The following is a 22,263-nucleotide window of genomic DNA, read 5'->3' as shown; positions in this document are numbered from 1 at the left end:
CCATAGGTCCAGAAGCCACTCCTGCAAGCACCCTACTTACCAGGCTGCCCTCGAGGGCCTTGTATCCATATCCCAGAGTCCACCTATGCTACAGATATCAGCATCTTACTCAAGGAACCCGCGTGTGCTGATGTGATCTTCACAGCTCATGGGGAGTCCATCTGTGCTCACAAGGTATTGTTTTTTGTCCGTCCGTCTGTCTTCCAGCCAGAAGTGGCTGGTGGTGACTTGCCCCTAAACTATTTAAAGTGACTCGGTAACATTGCCTCAGATTCTGAAACAAAATCCTGGATTTAGCTCATGATGCATTTATAATAGTAAATCTTAGGTCAGTCAGAAATCCTATGACTTTTACAAGCTGATCGCCTGTCTGATTATAAAGATATTTATGATTGGAAATCAAAATTTCATTTTTAGTTTTCCTAACTGTTTTTATAACACTACAGTCTAGTTGGGAAAATGACTATGGTAACACCGGTCACTCAGAGATTTTTACTTTTTTGAGGCACTTCATGATCATTTTGAAGCACAATTTTTGTTTAGGGCTTCAATATTACACCATACCACAGACACTAATAACACGTAGGGCCATGCATCTCAGATTTAAAATTGTTAAACAATGCCTTTAAAAAGAACCTGCAAAAGAAGAATGCAAGTCCTTTGACTATCTCATGAATGTTTTGCACTGCATAGAATCACCATATCCACAAGTTTGACCCAAATGTAATACTTGGATATTAAATCCCTATCTCTTTCTATCTATCCAATTTTACTCATTTGCTTTCTCTCAATTCTTTTCCTGTCTTTCCCCTTGTTTTCCCTCCTCCTCTTGCTCTTCCTCTCTTTCCATATTTTCCTTTTATCTGTGTTGACCCTCTCCTCTTCTGTTTTATATCTTACACAAGGAAACAAAAAAGGCAAGAAATAGAGTGACCAACCTGTTGGAGACTTCAAGGTACTCTGTTGGTTTTCACAAATGAATTCATTATGTAGAGTTGACAGGATGTGTTATGGGATGTATTGCAGATTTTTATTTCATATACATGTAATTACTATTTATTCACTTCTTTATAGGTTTGCCTACTGGCTGCTTCACCAATATTCAGTGAATTGTTCCTTGATGATGAAAAAGATATAGAACTGTCCAAACAGTCTTCATCGTCTGGAAGCAATTCAAGCAATGAGAACCAGTCACAAGCCAAAGACATCCTCCAACAACACCACCACCACACCGCCCATCAGAGTCCTAGGTCAGAGTCCCCTATGTGCTGTCACAGCCCCACACCAGACCGGTCCCAGTCACCAGACTGCAACCATGAGAACATTTGCCCCTCTCCTCCTTTGGGGCTGCACCCCAACTGTAACACCCTCCTGGCAGAGGACCAGTGTTTAAGCATCTCGCCCAACGGGAACACGTGCCTGTTCTCCGGCTCGGCTCAGCACAAAAACTGCAGCAAGGCCGCGCCCACCACGATGGGCTCGTCGTCACCGTTGCACCACCACCACCAACAGACCTCAACACCCACCAGGTTACGCTCATCCTCCCCCTCCATCAGGTCATCACCGCTGCAGCAGATCAACACGCCCACAGTGCCTGCCAACCTCCAATGCCTTCCGACAAAGACTCTGAAGCATCAGGCCTTTAACTCCATCCACTTACAGCAGGTGACCGACAGCCTGGGCGGTCGGACCACCCAGAGGCACATTGTTGTCCTGAACCCCAAGATCACGGCCGAAGCGTTCAGGGCAGTTCTGGAATTCCTCTACACAGGTTCCTTGGACATCAAGGTGTACAGTAGCCTTAGCGATATCATCACCGCGGCATCTTTGTTGGACCTGTCGGACCTGGTGGCCTTTGTGGCCAATGTAAAGAACCAGGATGAGTTTCTCAATGCGGACCTGGTGGACAACTTTCTGCACAGGAGAAAGGAGAGGTTTGCCAAACTCTTTGCCAACCAAGGCCTTCTGTCAGGTAAGCCAATGTTGTACTAGAGTAACCTACATCCTTGTTAAATTTCTCACTGGAAATATAACCTATTATCCCTGTGCCCCCAAAAATCAATTCCGATATCATTTGCTTTATTCAAAAAATGGAATGGTTGTCAAGCTTTGACATTTGTTTGACTAATTTTCTATTCAATATCTTCAGACTATATTAATAAATTATGAGAGGGATTTAGTTGGAACTCATAATAAAACGAGAGCTACATGTATTCCCCTGAATCTGTTTGATTGAAGACTGAACTATTATAAAGAAAAATCTAATGGTAGCAAGATTTTTGCTCAAAGTCCCTTATGTGCATATCTATGTTTTTATTTCAGGAAGCTAATGTATCTTAGTGTTCCATACAGCTACTTTAATTGGTGTTGTATTCCCATTCCATACAAGGTCTACAAGGTCGGTTAGTCCAAATAATTTCAAGATACTTTAGCTGTTCTAATCATGATCTTTTAACCCCATAGGGGTGTTGTGGTCGAGTGGATATGTCACTGGACTGTCGATCACAAGGTCCGCGGTTCAAGTCCCGCCGCGGCACTAATGTCCTTTTGCAAGACATTGATCTACATTTGCCACACTCAACCCAGGTGATGTAAATGGGTACCTGGCAGGAATTAATTCCTTGAAATGCTAGAGCACCGTAATGGCAGCCTTGCTAAAGCCAGGGTAATAATCCGGAACGCCTGGAGTGTCAAGTCTAACAGACATGAGCGCTACACAAGAACCCACTATTATTATTATTATCTACCTTTGCAGATTTGGTGATCAATGTTGAGGATGGTCAGGTGAAGAGTCACAAGTGTCTGGTGATGGTGAGGTGTGATCCAATGTTAGCCATGCTCAGCGGGAACTTCAAGGAGAGTTCATCAGAGGTACGACCACCTTCAACCTGGGGGTGTTTCACAAAACTTGCCATCAGTGACAAATGACAGTTGTTGTTATAAGCTACTAAAATCCTTGCTTCTGGTTGGTTATCAGCAGATTTGTCACTGATTTTTGTCATTTGTCATTGAAAAAAGGCTTTGTGAAATGGGCCCTAGCATCTCTCTTTTTCATCATAGTTTTATATGCGTTGATTCTAGGACAAGTACACATATCCACCTGGACAACGACCATTCTAGGATAATCACCCCTAGGACAATGTCTCCATAGGACATCTACCCAAATTAGAATTCATTCTTAGCATAATTGTTTCACGGACATCAGTCCCAAGACAAGTGTCCCTTACAAATGTTCTCGTATTAGTATTTGTAATTTAATTATAATATCTAGTTGTCTAGGGAAGGATTCATAGGGAAAGTTGTCCTCTGGACAATTATCCAGCACTTTGGTAATTGTCAAGGATGTTTATGGTGTAAATATTCTTAAAGCTTATCTGCCGTAGTTTACAGGAGGGATTAGACTGCCCTGCAAGGTCACTGGACAGGTGGTTATCTCATCAACTCAGCTCTCAGTTAACATAAGAAAAAGAGGATCATGGGGGACCAATGGTCACCGATTAGTTGTTGTTTGTTATATAGAGGGCGCAAGTAGCTACAAGTAGTGCAGTGGGCCTTTAACAGTAATTTTTCTAAAGGATAATAGTCCAGGGGTAATTCTGAGGGTTGGTGTGCAAATATGTATGTGTAACATATTACATTTTTGCATTCATAATGAGCTGGAACACCTTTAAAAAAATCTGTTTAGGCAATAATGGACCAATCCAGTGTATATAGACTTGGGTATTTTTCTATCAATCCAAAAATGCAATTTGGAAATTAAAGTGTACCAATTACTAATTGTTTTGCTCTCGATGTGAGGGGTTCCATGTCTACAAAGAAATATTGCAGTTGACATGTAGCCTCAGTAAATAGTGAAACGACTTGTTTAGTAAACTAGTTGCCGGACACTTACATGCTCATATAAAATAGCACAGAAGTGGGCATTGGATTCCCGTACGCACAATTTTATGTTATCCCTTATCTTATTCATAGTCCTAAATCTTTAATTTATAGAATGCCAGACACTTACATGCTCATATAAAATAGCACACAAGTGGGCGTTGGATTCCCGTACGCACAATTTTATGTTATCCCTTATCTTATTCATAGTCCTAAATCTTTAATTTATAGAATGCCAGGTCAACTTTTTTTTAGGTTGATTTTATACAGTCTAGCTATACAAAAATTATCTTTTTTAGTTGATTAGTACACTTGAACCGTCTTTTTTTTGCCCTGTCCCAGGTATCGATGAAGACCTTCAAGAAGGCGACCTTTGAGCTGTTCTTGGAGTATCTCTACACGGACCAGTGCCACATGGAGAGCAACTCCGACGCTTTGGCAGTCCTAGAGCTAGCCAACTTTCTATGCTTGCCCCACCTGGTTGCCCTGTGTGAGAAGAGTGTTGTCCATGAGCTCCAGTCCAGCATGGAGACACAAGATGTCCTTGACGAAGCCGTCGTCAGCGTCCTCCAGATAGCTAAGGTTGGTACACTTTAAAGGGATTGGGTAACTTTGTCTCAGATTCTGAAACAAAATCCTGGATTTAGCTCATGCTGCAATCATAATTATAAACCTTTATGTCAGTCAGGAACCCCATGACTTTTACAAGCCGATCGCCTGTCTGATTATCAAGATATTTATGATTAGAAATCAAAATCAAATTTTGCGTTTTTCTAACAGTTTTCATAACACTACAGACTATTGGGGAAAACAAGTAAAAATTGGTCACTCAAAGAATTTTACTTTTTTGAGGCACTTCATGATCATTTGAAGCTCAATTTTTTTAGGGCTTCAAAATTACACCATATCAAAGACACTGATATCACGTAGGGCCATATATCTCAGGTTTGATATTGTTAAACGATGCATTTAAAAGAAGAGTGTCCGACTCTTGTACAATAGAGTCTTTTATCCATTTATTTCAAGTAAAAGCAATCTGAAAGAATACTTCAGCATGACATGTTGTTTTCCCTTTACACTCAGTTTTGCATCAGTGAGGCAAAGAATAAAAAGTTTTTAGCTTCCAATGCAAGACTTGTTGTAAATGCTTCCATCTATTAATTGTAGAAGCATTCTTTTAGCCACATTGTGCCACTTGTACACCTTCTACGGGTATTGTGTAGGAACACTCCAGTAAAGTGCTACCTGTTAAAGTTGTAGATGTGGTCTCTCTGATTTAATGACACTGTGGTATCAAAGGCTAGTTTTGACCTAGAGTGCTGACCTCAAGCTAGAGTGCTAACCTCAAGATTTCCAGACTCAAAACACTTGTTATTAGGGGATATTCAGTCAGCCTCAGACCATGCTCTCTTGTTCTTCTTTTCTGTATGATCTGAATTCCACTGGAAAATATATTCTACAGATTAATTCATTCTTTTTTTGTTTGCTTCCTGTTTAGCTTCACAATGCCCACCAGCTCCATAGCTGGTGCATCCACTACATGACCATACGTTTCATCGACGTCCAGAAGGGCCGACCAAAGCTCTTCAAGGAACTTGCTCCGGAGTACCGCAAGCAGATAGAGCGCCAGCGCTGGCCACCCGCTTACTACTTGGACGAGGCGGCTTACTTTGAGAAGTGTTTGGCCGAGCTGAAGAAAGGCAACGACATCCGGACCAAGAAACACAAGTGGTGTCTACGGTGATTTCAACAAGCTCCTTGATGGCTCCTTCCTCTAACCAAAGACTCTTCTTGGTCTCTCCCTCCGTTTGTTGCGGTGCCCTTTAACATTGTTGCGGTGCCCTTACATTGTTTTGCCACTCTTTTGATTAGCAGGTAGCCCCCGTTGTTGTCATAGATGGATGTGGTGCAGACAGGGCTGAATGTAACCTGAATGGAACGAGACCGTTACCTGTAGCAAAGACATTGATCTGCCTTTGCCGCTCAACGCCCTGGTGCAGGAAATGGGTAGCTGATACCCTTGAAAGTCTCATCACGGCAACTCTGCTGTTAAATCAGGGCTAATAATGATTATACAGAACCTCGTATCTTTAGGACAAGTCCTGTTAACCTTTTAAGACTAATGCACAAGATAACCTTAGCTGGCATCTTAAGGAAATGCAGTTAAACCAAAACCAGTTTGGATTGCATCAGTTAAAAATTTAAAAAAACAGGTACGAAGTGTTACTTATACTGATTAAGTGCTGGTAGTGTAAAAAATGTGGAATTTACAAATATCATCTTCAATCTTCGTAATGCTAAAGGATGTAATTTTTGCCCAAACCAAAAGGATATTTGAATAAGAATTGAATGAAATTTTAAAATCTCGCCCCATTCAGGGAAAAAAATGATAAAAATTACCAAATGTATTATTCACCTAGGTTATGAAGGTTTCAGATTTCATTGAAGACCTTGTACATATATACATGTATGTAAAGGGCGTAATTTTGAGTGTGTCCATGCACTCATACTTCTGAAATGCAAGAATTTGTGTCTTCTTAAAATACAAGTTGAAGTTAAATACACTGTAAGTGATGGTGCTAGAGACTCGTAAGCTAGAGAAAGATCTCTATCGATATGTAAAAATGCTATTTGATTAACAAATATATATTATTTGCTGAAATGAATGTATAAAGTATTGAATTGTCTGTGAGTTCACTCACTGTGACACAAGAAAATGTATGTATATACAAAGTAATGTATAACTGTATCATCGGAAATGCTTGTATTGAATGTGCTTCTAAGCCAGCAAGGAATTGTGCATGTGCAGTAAATAATAATGCTTAATTTGGTGGCAAAAATCAATTCACTCTATCACTTCTCACGTGAAGAATGACACATTTAGTTTTTATTTGATTAATTTTGTTTAGAATTTGGATACATAAAGACAGGCATTATGTAGATCAATGTTATAGCTATATTGAAAGTAGAGTGGATGCGTGCAAGGACCGATGATCACATGTTGCCAAGGAGTCAAGTCAAGGTAACCTGCAGAAAAAATCAACAACAAAAACAGAAGAACATGGAGAATTGAAATCAAAAGTTGCATCAAGGGTTGTCGTTAAAGATGTTGTAATCTTTGTAGGCTTCAATGGTGATGATAGATTTGAGCAAGGTACATGTATGTGGTTACAAAACATATTCTTTCAACAGAATAGAATGTCCAAAGAATAACCGCACATCTTGCTCCCTCCCCCCCCCCCCCAAAAAAAAAAATAAATAAATAAATAAATAAATAAAGACATTGTCTACCTTTGGTTCTTGTTTAGTTCGCTTGCCTTACCAGTCCGGTGATTGATAACATCTGTTGGCGGGGGAATTCCCAAATAATGTCAAATTCCCCATGCGTACATGGTTGTGTGTTCATTAAAGCCTGTTTGTACTCTTTTGCCCAGGAGGGATTAGACCACCCAGCGTGGTAACTGACAGGTGGTTGTCTCATCAACTCAGCTCTCAATTCGCATAAGAAAAAGAGGATCATGGGGGACCAACAGGCACCGCTTAGGCATTGTTTTCTACATAGAGGGAGCAAGTAGCTACAAGTAGTGCTGTGGGGCTTTAAAGGGAAACAAACAAATGTGGTCCTTGTAGACAGGTTAATTGTCTTTCTATGCAGGTGGTTGCTGAAGGGGATGTCACTGTATATGGTTACAGTCCTCATTAAGCATGGCTACATGTATACTAGCAAGGTAGTCAGCTGTTTTGGGTGCTTTTCAGTCCCACCCTCAGTACTGGGGGGTGTTTCACAAAGATCCTAAGTTGGACTTAACAATTATGGAAAGCCATTAGCATCTTTGAAAATAGTTTGTAAAAGTTATTTTAAAAGACATAAAATGTTGATTCAAATCATTCATATTTTCTATTATCAAGGAAATTTCATGTTCTTGACATGGAATTTATCTAAAATACTTTAATTTTTGCTTTTGGAAATATTTGATTTTAAGGCTATAAAAGGCTCTCCACAATTTTTATGTCCAACTTAGAGTTAAGTTTGACTTAGGATCTCTGTGAAACACCCCCCTGGTTTCACCAATATGCGGTCCAAATTTTGTTTGTCCTACGATCAAACTCAGCTGCTCCTTAGTGTGTCGGTATGCATTGATTATCATTCCACATTCGATTTCATTCATCACAATCGCACCTTTAAATACAGCACTTTCACTTTCCAAAGATGAAGAATTATTGGATCTCATGTGTTTGTGTGTAATACCTGGATGTCTCGATACTTATATATGCCGTTAAAGGCCTCATGTGGCCTCAGGCTTTCTATAGATTTAAGTTGAAAACTCATAAAGGACAATACGGTCTCCGGATATTATATCATAAGGCATTATTAATCTTGAAACAAAAGCTTCCTTAGATTATCATTAAAAAAAGGTATTGAAATTTTTCAAAAAATTATATATACCTAGATGCTGTTGTGTAACCGGACAGTTAATTTGAAGAAATTGCATGCAATATTTCATAAATCTTTAGACTTTAATGTGAAACAGTATTATAAACGATAAATATTTATGATGTTTTAAAGTGCCATTTGATGCATACATTTTGTTAAATCCGAAGGCGTTAGTGATGGCTATACCTTTAAAGCATCTAGACACTCGACTTAGATTTAGGTGTTTAAGAAGAGGAATAAAGCTCAATGAATGATGATTAATTTAGAGTAAGAAAAAAATGTGATTTAAAAAAAAATAGTAATACCCCATAAAATCACACTTTTGACTCGTGCAGATTTACATTGCCTGCATATTCATTTCTCTAAACCCTTATGATAACATGTAGTATAGAAGTGGGTATTAAATCAATATGTGTAGATTCTACCTTACATGCTGTAAATGTACCATCCAGAGAGTTGTAACTCTATCCTAACTTTGGTTTATATAGGCCTATGTCCTCTTTACGTCTCTCTATATTTGTAGAGACTATGACAGACTTGCTTAGAAGTTTTTAGCAAACTGATGCGCAGTTGTCATTTACTGCTTTCTTCATATGTAATTGAGAAAATGACAAGACTTGCCTAATTTGATATGTAAATTAAAAATCCTTTGTGTCATATACTTTTTAATGCATTTATTTTCCTCAGGAGTGGTCCATTTTATTGTATATCATTCTGTATTATACTATGTAAAGTATGTATCATTGTATAAATTATCTTCTTTTTTCTGATTTACATATTAATCAAAGATTGTGGAAGATGAAAACAAACAAAATCAAAGCTATTTTTGTGAGAAACATACCTGTGGAAGAAACAGTTGCGTTTTTTCCATTTCCTTTTTTTGTCATGATATTGGATGTAGATAATTTGTATTTATTGAAGAAGAAAAAATTGAATGCAATTGCCATGTATATTATCACTGATGTTAATGCTATTCCTGTGGGGACTATTTTTCGTGTGCATGTATTATTTTTTTGCTTGATGGACATCGTTTTTTAAGAAAAACAGCTGCAATATACATATTTGCAGCCACTGACTGTATGTAATTTATGGCTTTGTATACAGCGTGCATTTGCACTTTATCCTGTGTACCGATATATGTGTTGATAGAAACCTCTGGCGTCCAGTTCCACTGTCGTGTGCGACAACATTTTAGGATAGATTGTAGTGTTTTAGATAAAAGGGAAAAAATACAGCGACATGATGAACATTCTCCTCTGCTGTTTGAGGTGAAAATGATTTGCTTTTGTTGAAGTGTTGAAAATAAAAGATACTTCTAGAGCAGGGGTTCTTACCTGGTAATTAATTTGTGAGGCCAGCCAGAAATATTTTGGCAATAAAATTGCGGTCATATCATTACTTACTCATATCAATGGCATATTGAGTGATGTTGAAAGAGCAGTTTTGAATACCCCTCTGATTAACAATTTCATATGAATTTGTTCCTCGTTTGATATGATTGTTAACATTTTTTTTTCTTCTTCAAATCATGGGTGTTAGCATATGGTGACAGATAATGATAATGATTATTTGAATCTCGCGTCAATAATCAGTGACGTTGTATTGTGTATCCACTGATAGCATTAAAGAGGAACCTTTTCTGTTATTTTGTTTTACTTGATTATTTTGGCGGGCCAATTCAAATTGTCTTATTGGCCGCATATGGCCCGTGGGCCAATATTTAAGAACCTCGGATCTAGAATGTTGAGGGTGGGACATGTTGGATGTGGAAACCTTTAACATAAGACGCTTTACATTGTCTTCTAGAAGGGGTTGCAATCTCATAAGGGTGCATGTGGACTTAGAAATCTGCTCAACTTGTACAGTTCCTATCAATCATTTTTGTTATCATCCCCTCTCTTTTCCAATACTTTGATGTGAATAAACATTGGTGTGAGGTTCTAGAGATGAACCCTTCTATAGAACAGCTAGCCCCATTTTGGAAATCATCTACTGAAAGCAAGAGGGATGTTAAGTTCCATCTTTTCCCACGAACTTAACGCCCCCCTGGCTCTCAACAGACGAAAAGTAGAACATTAATTAGCCTATGAAAGTGACTACAATGAATAATCGTATAGCAGGTCCGTTGTACAGATACTCGTTTTAAGAAGTGACCTGGAAGAAGAAAAAAATGCAGGGACCAAATTTTGTCTCTGGCTATGTCAAAGTGCCAATGTTTTCTTTTCCATGTGTATCTAAATAAGGAGGTACCTCATGCACTGATTCTCTCAACTTGATGGAAAATTATTGTAATCTAAACTAGTTATAGAATTGTTCCAAAATACTGAGAAAATCATTGTGTGAGACATTGTTCTGTCATAATATATTCTATAGACTCTTATGTTCATCCTCATCCAAAGTTTGATCGAACCCTATAGCTGATGAAGACTAGTTTTAGAATTGATTTACTGGAGGTCAAAGGTAAATCACAGTGTCAGTGCAGGTCAAAGGTCATTTTGTGATAGTGTTACTCCACTGAGGGTGGAACACAATCCTTTTAAATCTAATTCTGGAGGGTTTGTATTTTCAAAAATCATGATTTTACTGGAGTTGTTTTGTCATTTTACCCCCATAATATCATTTTTTATTTGCTTTTTAAGAAAAATCATTAGAGCTTGCAGGTTTGGTTCTATTTTATCCAACATTTGGTCATGGAATCTTAGAAACAGAAAAATAGAATGTATAAGTCCAATTCAATACATAAATTAGAAGCTATGCTTTGGGGCCATTTGAAATACATTTTCAATCGAAAGAAAAATATCTTATGAAAAGGAAATTTTGTCCATGGTTTCAACAAGCAACCAAAATATTTTCTTTTAAAATTCAATGAATTTGACTTTGACTTTCACTGTGATTTATCTTAAGGCCCTACACAGCTTTGTGCAATAAAATTCCTAATTTAGCCGAAATGACAATCATTAAGGCGTGTTCGCATATGCCGCGTTAACCGCTGCCATTTTCTTTTTCTTCTCATAAGAAATATTTGGAGCTCATATTATGAATTTGGTATGACAATATGGACCCTCAAACATACAGAACAAAATATTTGTTGGTGATCGGTTCTCTAAAACAAAACAGCAGTTGCCTCGGCATATATGTGAACATGTCTTTAATTTTAGAATTACCATTAGTCTGATTTGTTGTCATTTAATGTAGGAACTTGGTCACCCTCCTCACTGATCACAACTGAAGGTATTATCTTGTTTATTAAGTATTTGTCATGAAATATTATGTGTGTAGTAGCTGGTGATATTATGTAGCCTTTATTGATATGTAATTATAAAAAGAAAGCTAAATTAAAAACGAAAATTTATCAAAACAAGACGAGTATTTGGGTGTTATTTTGGTTTCAATTGTTTCTTTAATTCGAGTTGTCAAGCTGTTTATTCCTTTCATTTTTTTTTTCTTCTCTCCCCCTCCCCTTTTCTCTCTGCCCCCCTCTCTCTCTCTCTCTCTCTCTCTTTCTCTCTCTCTCTCTCTCTCTCTCTGTCTCATGCACTTTCTCTTCACTTTCTTTCGCTTTATCCTCCCTCTCTTTTTCCCTCCCTTTTTCCCTCCCTTCTCCCTTCTGCTCACTCACCCCTCTCTCTCTCTCTTCCTCTCTCTCTCTCTTTCTCTCTCTCTCTCTCTCTCTCTATTTATTGGTATTATTCAAAAATTGTTTAACCCTAATAAGGCCGGGGGCCATTATGGCCCCCCCCCCCTCCACGATTTTTCTGATTGCTCGGGAACGCATATGGATGGCGCCCTGCCACTCGCTGACTTTTTTCTTTTGTCTTGCTTTTCTTTTGTCTTGCGCAACTTTTAAAAGAATTTTTTTGAAAATCGAACCTACGGTTACATTGTCACGTGACCTTTTGTCTTTGCATGTCTGCCCGAAAATCGCTCATTTTCGTGATTTGTGTACAAAACATATGGAAAAGTCATTTTTCCTAAAAACAGATCAAACATGGGTTATTGGGTCTTGTTAAAAGTTTAGGTGGTTGTTTTGGGAGTCAAAATAGTTGAATTGTAGTAATAAATGAAATAAAACAACAAAAACAATGAAATACATAAGTTAAAAAAAACCGTGAAATACATAAGAAATTATCAAAACAAGGGATAACATGAGGAATAAGCTGGCTCTTCCAATTTTTTTTGTCGTATTATTATTCAGAATGATCTAATGAATATATGTAGTGAAAAAGAATGATTAAATATGAATAATATATGATTTATGGGTAAAAATGTGATTTTAATGACTTTATTTGCATAAATTACCATAAATATGCAAATGAGTGAATTTTCAAAAAATTGAAATTATCATATTATTCTATACAATTCACTTGACATGCGTGCAGATTTTCGCGGCGATCGTCCGCTTTGCGGCCGAGATCTTAAGGGGGGGGGGGGCCATAATGCCCCCCGGCCATACTAAGACCTCAAATAGCCCGGCCTTTTTAGGGTTAAAGTGAATGACATAAAATAATTATGCCACAATGACTATGTGTATTGGGAGTGTTTTTCATGCAAGGGATGTTTATGTCGATGGAGATGAGGAAAGTGGTAAGGATGGGGATGATGACGAAGGCAAGAGGGAGAAAATCAAGAATAGAGATTATAGTATTACTACCTCAAAAGCTGTAGCTGTAGTGATGATAACGATAATGGTCAATTGTAAATTATAATGGTAATGGTAATGGTTTTGTTACAAATTCATTTGCAACCAGATGGCCGAATTGCAGAATTTTGTACATTACGTAAAAACATAAATAATTATAAAAACATAAATAAACTACAGTAAAATTATCCAGCAAATCGTATTAAGACATATCACACAGTGATTGAATTTTCTAAATAAATCAGTGTACACCTATATACAAATTAATAACATTTGCTTAACAGATAACAGTTGCTTAAATCTATTCCACAATCATAAATGACATATATTCGAAATAAGAGATAAGGAAGAGAGAACAAAAGTGCTGGGGGATATAAAAGAGAAGTATAGGGAGGGAAAATAGTACAGACGGCACAGGAGTTCCAGGAAAAGTATGAGAGAGAGAAAGACAGAGGGAGAGAAAATGAGAGAGGGAGAGAGAAAGGAAGAGATACAAGATAATGCTTGGGATGAGATCGTATAGCAGACATATCGAAAATAAGGTAAAAATTATAATTTTGACAGAGAGAATACTTGTTGTAGATCCATAAATTATCAGTACATTTTACATTTTCATTGGTGAGTTATGGATAACAAATTAGGGATTTTCTGGTTGTATAGGGGTCGGGGCACAAGTCTATAATCTCTCTGCCAATCATATAAAGGTAATTGGCTTTTGGGGTGCTCTTGGACTCCTAAAATATCCGAGGAGGAAAAGAGGAAGGAGGAGGAGGAAAAGAAGAAGGAGGAGAAGAAGAAGGGAGGAGGAAGAGGAACAGTAGTAAAAGAAGAAGAACAAGAAGAAGCCTATGGAGCTATTACTAGGGGCACATTTAGGGTAAACACTAATAGGCATTTATGCTTACGATATCCCATTGATTTGCTAGGGGAGGGGCACATATCCCCCAGCCCTCACCTGATAATATAGGTGGAGATTAAATGGTAACCAAAAATGGTAAACCGTTGGCTCCAGGATAACCCCGGCCCCCCTTTTAGAAATACCCAATCTTGCCTATATACATATCGAGTTCAAAATAAATTTACTCCTGACCCCCTACCCCAGTAATTTTGGCTCAGTGTAAAAATGTAAGAGGTAAAATTGTCAGATGTAAAAATGTCAAAGGTAAAAATATCAGAGGTAAAAATGTCAGAGGTAAAAATATCAGAGGTAATAATGTCAGAGGTAAAAAAATATAAAAACAAAAGCACGTTATAGGTTGAATATTGGTATGGTTCTATATTAGGCTTAACAAAATAAAATAACGAAGGATTCTTTGCAGTCAATATTACAGTGCTGCTTCATTTTCTTCTTTCTTAACTTACCTTTCGGCCCAAAGTTCTGACTTTTTGCCCGATTATTGTCGAGGGGAGGCGGAGGAGGGGGGCTACTCACCAGTGGCGGATCCAGGGGGAGGGGGCCCGGGGGCCCGGGCCCCCCCCCCCCCTCCCCTTGAGAAAAAAAATCATGTAAAATCACGTGATTTTGACCTTTTTGGGGCGTTAGGCCCCCCCCCCCCCCTGGCGCTCAAGGGGGGGGGGGGTGCAAATTGAAATTTTTTTGAGGATCAAAAAAAAAAAAAAAATGTGCTCACTACCCCCCCCCCCCCCCCCCCCCCCCCCCCCCCCCCCCCACTGAGCGAATTTTTGGCCGGCGCGTTTTTCAAATTTTCGGGAGCAAAAAAAAAAAAAAAAAAAAAAAAATTGTGCTCTGTACCCCCCCCCCCCCCCCCCCCCCACCTCCCCCACTGAGCGAATTTTCGGCCGGAGCGATTTTCAAATTTTCGGGAGCAAAAAAAAAAAAAGTTGGGCCCCCTCCCCTAAGAAATCCTGGATCCGCGCCTGCTACTCACCACCCCACCCCGGCTTGTAGGCCAAGGCCATGAATCAAATCTTTCAATCCTTAAACAAAAAATATTCACTTCTGTTGCTCTTTCTTGCCCTATTTGTAAAGCGCTTAGAGACATTTGTATTAAGCGCTATATAAAAATTAAATATTATTATTTTATTATTATTTTTGACCCAAATACTACCATAATCATTATTTTGTTTAAAGCTTACCAGAACTGGAAGTTCAAGGTGAGCCATTGCCGCCCGTCATCTGTAAAAGATGTGTTCCCAGGGTGGCCCCATTGGGCCCAGAGGGGGAAGGGGGTAACTGGTTGGGGAGTGAGGCTCAATGATTACTGATTCGAAGCGCAGGTTTTGATTTTAATTTTAAAAAATGGCAGAATTCATCCTTAGGGATGGGGATCCAAGCCCCATGGGACCCCAAGGGCTAGAAATGTGTACATTTCAAACAACTTCTCTAAATCCGAAAGTGGAATAGTCAAGTTAAATTTTGAGTAGATAGGCCTACATTCTTTAGTGAAGAATACAAATCATCCATGACAGATCACGGTGTGGCCCAATTCGGTCCACGAGAGGGTACCAGATATGGGGGATACTTGTTTCATCTATTTCTTCAAAATCCTCTGACTAGTTACCTCTGACATTAACAATAACCTCTGACATTTTTACCTTTGACATTTTTACCTTTGACATTTTTACCTTTGACATTTTTACCTCTGACATTATATAGGATTTCCCGGCCAAATTCGCGAGTTTGTCATTCAAAATCATTTGTCTTGCGTTCAAATCGACGGTTTTAGTGCTGTCGGTATATCTTGGGTTTATATTCCTTTTTCTAGATTTCAAATCTATGAAGTTTTCGATAGAATCTATGTATGTTTCATTCCAATTGATGAACAAAGTGCTTCTTTCGCTATTTGGTCATTCGATTTAGCGCAACACGATTGTCTGACATCGCGACGGTGTACTTTTAGCATTCTAATTCATTTTTAGCATTCAAATTAGCACTATGTGCACTAAAATTAATGGTCAATATACATTTCTCGTTTATTAAACACTTTATATAGCTCATTCTTTTTCTTTCAAGATCGTTTTTTCATGTGTATTTCATCCTATTTTATTTCTTTTACATAGGAATAGTGCCCCTTGTTCTTTGACAAGTGCCCCTATTAATTTGTTTTAGTGCCTCTTCCCCTTTTCAACTCTAATAAGTGCCCCCTCTTTTGGACACGTACCCCTTTTCCTTCGACAAGTTACCTTTTTCCTTTGCAATAAGTGTCCTTTAATTTCCATTCTCATAAGTGCTCTTTTTAATCTCTAGTAAGTGCCCCCTTCACCTCTGATACTTGCCCTATTCAAATCTGAGAAGTGCCTCTTTTACTTTGTAATAAGTGCCCCTTTCCCCTTTTAATAACTTCCCCCATTTTAACTCCGATAAGCGCACCTTATATTTTCACATATGCCCCTCTTCCTAATGATAACTGCCCCATAAAAAAGAGCCCGTTCCCCTTCTCATAAGTGCCCCTTCTCTGAAAAATTACCTTTTTTAGGTACGAGAAGTTACTCCTTTTCACTTCAGATAAGTGCTTCCTTAACCTCCTATAAATGCCCATTTAAAATTTGATCGGTACCCATTTTCTTTCAACTAATGCCCCTTTTCCTAATGATAAGTGCCCCATTAAAAAAGAGCCCATTCCCCTTCTCATAAGTCCCCCTTCTCTGATAAATGACCCCTTTCAGGTACTAGAAGTTACTCCTTTTCATTTCAGATAAGTGCCCCCTTAACCTCTGATAATTGCCCCTTTAAAATCTGATCGGTGCCCATTTTCTTTCAACCAATGCACATTTTCCTTTATTTTAAGTGCCCCTTTTTCATTCATTTAAGTGCCCCTTTTCATATCTGGTCATTGCCCCCCTTTTCAGGTGCAATAAGTGCCTCTTTTTACCTCTGACAATTTCCCTTTTAACAATGATACGTGCCCCTTTTCCTTTCTAGTAAGGGACCTATCCCCTTTTCATAAATGCCCCTTTTCACCTCCTATAAATGCCCCTATCAAAATCTGATCTGGGCCCCTTTTCCGTCGACAAATACCTATTTCCTATTCTCACTACTGACTTTTTTCATCCCTGGCGAGTGACTCTTTTGATGGTATAAGAAGTGCCCCATTTACCGGTGTGTTGGCTCAGTCAGTAGAGCGTCCGCCTCACTACCGGAAGGTAGGTGGGTTTTATACTCTGGGTTTTATACTCTTTATATACTTTTACATTTATCAGATATTCATCAGCCTTTAAGTTTGATTGTTAAGAAAAAAGACTTACATCTACGGACTTGATGGTCTCAATATTTGTGTAAACTTTCATGTAAGGAAGATGTCTGTCTTGTGTTTCATCATAAATTTATCACAATTTCATTATGGAGAAAGGGTACAATATTGTGACTGGGGTAGGTGTTGTTGTATCCCCACTTTTCCGGGGTATATGAACATGTCCGTTCAGAGATGCCATATCCCTTAATTTCGCCCCTTCTTTACCTAATGTCTGACTACAAACATATGCTTTATCCTCAAAATTAATAAATTAAATAACAGAAAGACCCCAATAGCAAATCATGTATTTAATTGCATTTTCTTAAAGCTGTAAACGTGTGTTGCATTTCTTCTCCACATTTCTAACTTGAATAAACATAATTCGAATACGAATGACAGGTGTTAATTTGAATGATAAAAATGACGCCTCGACAAGTGCCGATTAATTTGAATGCTAGTTGAGCAGTTTCTAAATTGAATGACAGATCTATGAAATCCTTCGACCAAAATCCTAAATTAAATACAAAATCGGGAAAATTGAATGATAGTTGGCATGGCAAAGCTGATCTGCGCTATCTTAAATGCAAAGTAAATGAATTCGAATGACAAACTCGCGAATTTGGCCGGGAAATCCTATATTACCTTTTAGACCCCAAAAGGCACTTAAAAATCTGAAAAGTGTTTGCTTTCTGCCCCTCTTCCTTCGAGTCCCCCGATCACTCCCGCCCTGACAGGAAATCCTGATTCCGACGCTGCCTGACCTAGCGCTTTAATGTATTCGACTTATCGGAATAATAATAGTTGCATGGTAATAACATTCTCTAATTCGTTCTTTTATCGCCATAACATGGAAAAGTAAGCTGCACGGCATGTCAAAAAGTACTTAACGTGTCCCCGTAAATCAGGAGACAGGCCTGGGGGAACAAGATGTATTTCTTCTTTGAAATATTAGTATTCTCCTTTTGCATTCATTCCTTTAATACCTCGCGGCGATCAAAACATAAGCAACCTTTTATTAGAATTTTTTCTTTTTAATATATTTTTTTTAATGATGAAAATTAATGCTCTTTCAAAATAGGTACCCGGTAATGTTGTAAATTTCGCTAGTTATCCCTATTGGCATAGGGCCCAGATAGGGCACATGAGGTTTATATCCACCCGGCAGTAAGATTCACCCCTCCCAACTTGAGGTCCAGGGGCGGATCCAGCCGGTGGCAAGGAAGGGGGCCAAATAGGGGGCCCAATTCGTGATAAAATATTTAGCGGCGAGTCAGCCAGCCGGCGAAAAAGCGAAGGGGGAGGGGGGGGGGGTTGAGGAACACTAATTTCTTTTTCAATTTCGTGAGATATTTAGCGCCGAATCAACACCCCCCTCCCCTTGCGCCAGGGGGGGGGGGAAGGCCCGTCTTCTTCTTTTTTTTATTAAAACAAATTAAATTTACCTGTTTTGGGGCCAGGGTAGGGGGCCCGACCCCGGCCCCCTCCTAGATCCGTCACTGATGAGAACAACATCCCCTAAACAACTAAACCAATCCTTTTCGCTCGGCGGACACGACGGCGACAGCGAAGACTTTCGAAACAAATTCAACAGAACTGAAGACAATTTCAATATTATTTTCAATCACATTTTGAAACGTGTGAACATTTAATGATGCTTAATTATGCTTTCTACGGGATATACAGTAGGTTATTTATTTATTTATCTATTTATTTATTTATGCATGTTCACAATTTTACAATTCATTGGAGTCAGTTAACATCACATAAAAGAAATATATAACAAATCCATTTGAATTGACTTCACGTGAAAAAGAATATAACAATGTTTTATCAAAGACAAGTTTAGAAAATGAACACACAATAAAACATAAACAAATAGAGCTTGAATCGTTACAACAACTTTCAAATATATAATATATGACAAATAAAATTCATACAAAGAACAAGAAAAAATGAAGAAAAACAGAAAAACAAAGGTATGTTGGATATAATAAGAACTGATATATAAATTATTATGTAAGTAATATCTTACATCTGTAAAATGATAATACATTTGAGCGCTTTTTTAAAGGAGTTTGGTGATTTTGTATTTCGAATATTGGTAGGTAAAGAATTCCATACATCTGGACCCCTATGTCTGATTGATTTCTGGGCTAATGTAGTGTGAGGATTGACCACATGTAAATTCAATGACTGCCTTGTTGAATTACTAGTGAACCATGTCATTAGGTTGGAACATTGAAGATAATGAAGTAGGTAACAATTTGATATTGAAACGGAACATAAATATGGCAATTTTGAGCAAATTCCGGTGTGTAAAGTCAATTTTGTGTATTTTTTGTACGAGCCGGACTTTGGTGCGTGAACAGTACCCCTTTACCGGACATTTTGGTAACACGCATGCGGTCATTCTGACCCCGGAGTGGGGAGGGGGGGGGGGGGGGGGGGGGGGGGGGGGGGAGGGGGGTCCGGGGTTACAGGTGAAAGTATACACATGAAAATTAATGTTTACCTTTAGACAGTTTCAAAAGATTGAGGAAAACTGAGAGAAGAGGAAAAAAGAAGGATTGAGAGAGATGGTGAAAACGAGATAATCCCTTTCAACATCCTTCCTCATTTGATAGTCGTATTTTAAAAACTATCACTAAAGGTTAAACTTACAACTTTAAATTTCTTTTACAAAATCAATATTTATGATCACTGCCAGTTTGATTTTAATTGAGTTTTTGCATGGCGCCATCTCGTGTCCCCACTTCATTCCATGCATTTCGTGTTGCTGAGCTCAGGTGCAGCGCTGTGAAAGAACCTGTCCCCCTCTGCAAGTTACTTTAGTCACACTTCCTCCACATCAATAATTTGTGAATTGAATCTCAAATCAAATTTAGACATGGAATGAAAATAAATTTACTTGAAAAATTAATTAAAAATCATTATTCAATCACATGTAGGATTTAAAATAATTCTCGAACTTTGATTGTTGGTAAATTGACACCAAATTAGACCCTGATTCTAAATCGATGAGGGAGTAAATTTTAAAAACAGAATATCCAATCTACGGCCGCACATCTTTTTCTCACTGCACAACGTTCAACTGTGTGCATGTACGTCTGCTGCTGGCTCTGTCGCCTAGAATCGTGAATTTTGGATAGTCTTTTGGCGACTCTGGGATAATAAGCAAGTGTAGGTGAGTAATGATCCTAACAGCTTGTTGCTTTATATGTCGATTTTCTTGAAACCTTGTAAGATATCTGTTGCCCTGGTGTCATTTTCTGTTCACGATCCGTGATCGCCTGTGCCCGTTTTTTTCACGGCATCGCACAGTGTACTGACCTTGGATTTGAAAATGACTTAAGCCAGCGCCCCTTTTTACGTTCGCATGTATGCACACAAATCTCTTTTCAATTGGTGTACAAGAAGAGCGAAGTAAGCTGTATTGTGAAAACGTGTTTTATGATCTAACGGTTAATATGAACAACAGTGTGCAGTCTAGCTTTTAAATCTAAGTATATCTATTATCTATCATCCTATCTCCCTTGATTCTTGAACCGAGTACAGTGCTGTGTGAGTGTGTGAGAGCTGAGCTGTGCCTGACAAAACTGAATCCTTGTTATTTCTTGCAGACAGTACGTTCATTATAAATTACGATGCTAGGTTTCGATCTAAATTTACACAGTCAAATGTGTCTGAATAGAATGATGACAGTGTCTGCCGCAATGTTTAATTTGTATGCAAGACTATAACATTTATACTGGTACACAAGTACAAAGTGTCTCACAAAAGTGACAAAACCATGTTCTAAATTCTATCAACATGTGTTTCAATAAGTAGTAGGGAGGGGGTAACATTTTCTTTTCGAACAACAACCAATGAGAAACTGAGGAGAGCTCTTAAACAGGAATTAATCTTTATTTCGGGCAATCTCCATACCATGGTTGTCCTTCCTGTATCTTTTTTGAAATTGATATTACACACTGTATTATTTTTGTGTGCTTTTATTGTCTTTGTTATCATTTGATGTTGTGCTCAGGGAAATCAAATAAATGAATAAATGATGTTAATAAATAGAAACAGATGTTGGCAAACTAGTTGTATGTAGACCTACTAGACCTAGATCTACTTTTGATGTCTTAATGGGATGCTGCCCTTTCCAATAGTGTCTGCAAGTATGCAGCCACAGAGTTGCTAATTTTCATGATACCAGATAGTTTGATAGATCTCTGGCGACAGGCGGGTACTAGATCTATTGAACTACATTGTAGGTACTACTGGATATTTTCAGAGTAGACTAAGGTGTAGAGTATTAATAATATTGTGTCTGCAGTCTTCGTTTTATGCCGGCAAGTCAGCTACATGTAGTACACAACAACTAGTGCTGTAGCCGAACCGCCGAACCGAACGGAAGTTCGCCGAACATGGCACTTCCGAACCGAACCGAACCGAACCGAACGCAAAGGCCTGGTTCGGATGTTCGGCAAAAAAAATGTTAACGTTTTTGCAAGCTAATAAACTTTTCATTTTGTACCTAATTTTCATGTTATGATTGCTCATATTATATTTACTTTTTTTCCCATTTTCCGCCCTTGTGATTTATGCCTATCCAGTGGTGGGCGCAACTTCACTGGCGCCATTTAAATCCCAAATCCTGACCACGCTACGTCGCGATCGCAAGCCATAAACAAGAATACATGTGCGTGATCAAAACAAGTTTAGCTCAATTTGCTCAAACCCGTTGAACAAAACATTAATATTTTAATTGTAACCATATCGGACAAATTTTACAATATAAATAATGAAATAAATATTTATTATCGTATGGTATTTATTTATTCAGGAAAAATAGGGATTTTATATTTTTCCTATTGAAAATAAAAACTTATAAAAAACAGTTCTTGGCGAGCCTGAAAATTTCTATTCAAGATGGCACCTTGTATGACTCTAACATTAGACAACAACCGTCTCGGAAAATCTTTTAAAAATATCATTGATTGACAAATTGAAAACATGATTCTTTTAAAATTGAAAATAAAACACGATTCAAGACGGAAATACGAATGTAAGTAGTATTTTTCTTCACAAATAATTACGTTTAGAGCAGTTTTTTAATGTGAAATTTGTGC

General features: G+C 38.2%; 2 protein-coding genes across 5 annotated transcripts in view; both read left to right on the top strand.

Moving 5' to 3' along the window:
• Positions 1–7,117, top strand: part of LOC575159 (rho-related BTB domain-containing protein 1) — a 69,891-nt gene extending 62,774 nt beyond the window's left edge. For all 4 annotated transcript variants that reach the window (XM_003724046.3, XM_030985828.1, XM_030985829.1 and 1 more), the window contains 5 exons: positions 7–174; positions 1,075–1,972; positions 2,756–2,871; positions 4,222–4,461; positions 5,378–7,117. In XM_003724046.3, the coding sequence (XP_003724094.1) occupies positions 7–174; positions 1,075–1,972; positions 2,756–2,871; positions 4,222–4,461; positions 5,378–5,623 (1,668 nt within the window). In that variant the 3' untranslated portion in view covers positions 5,624–7,117. The remainder of the gene's footprint in view (positions 1–6; positions 175–1,074; positions 1,973–2,755; positions 2,872–4,221; positions 4,462–5,377) is intronic.
• A 13,055-nt stretch (positions 7,118–20,172) lies between these two features.
• LOC575014 (gamma-adducin) overlaps positions 20,173–22,263 on the top strand; it is a 102,934-nt gene continuing 100,843 nt past the window's right edge. The window contains exon 1 of the mRNA XM_030985824.1: positions 20,173–20,330. The gene's annotated coding sequence lies outside the window, so the exon portion shown is untranslated. The remainder of the gene's footprint in view (positions 20,331–22,263) is intronic.

This window comes from Strongylocentrotus purpuratus, unplaced genomic scaffold (assembly GCF_000002235.5).
Source record: "Strongylocentrotus purpuratus isolate Spur 01 unplaced genomic scaffold, Spur_5.0 spur5_scaffold_15, whole genome shotgun sequence".
NCBI lineage: Eukaryota > Metazoa > Echinodermata > Echinoidea > Camarodonta > Strongylocentrotidae > Strongylocentrotus > Strongylocentrotus purpuratus.
The sequence above is the reverse complement of the archived record's forward strand: the minus strand, read 5'-3'. Positions and strand labels throughout refer to the sequence as shown.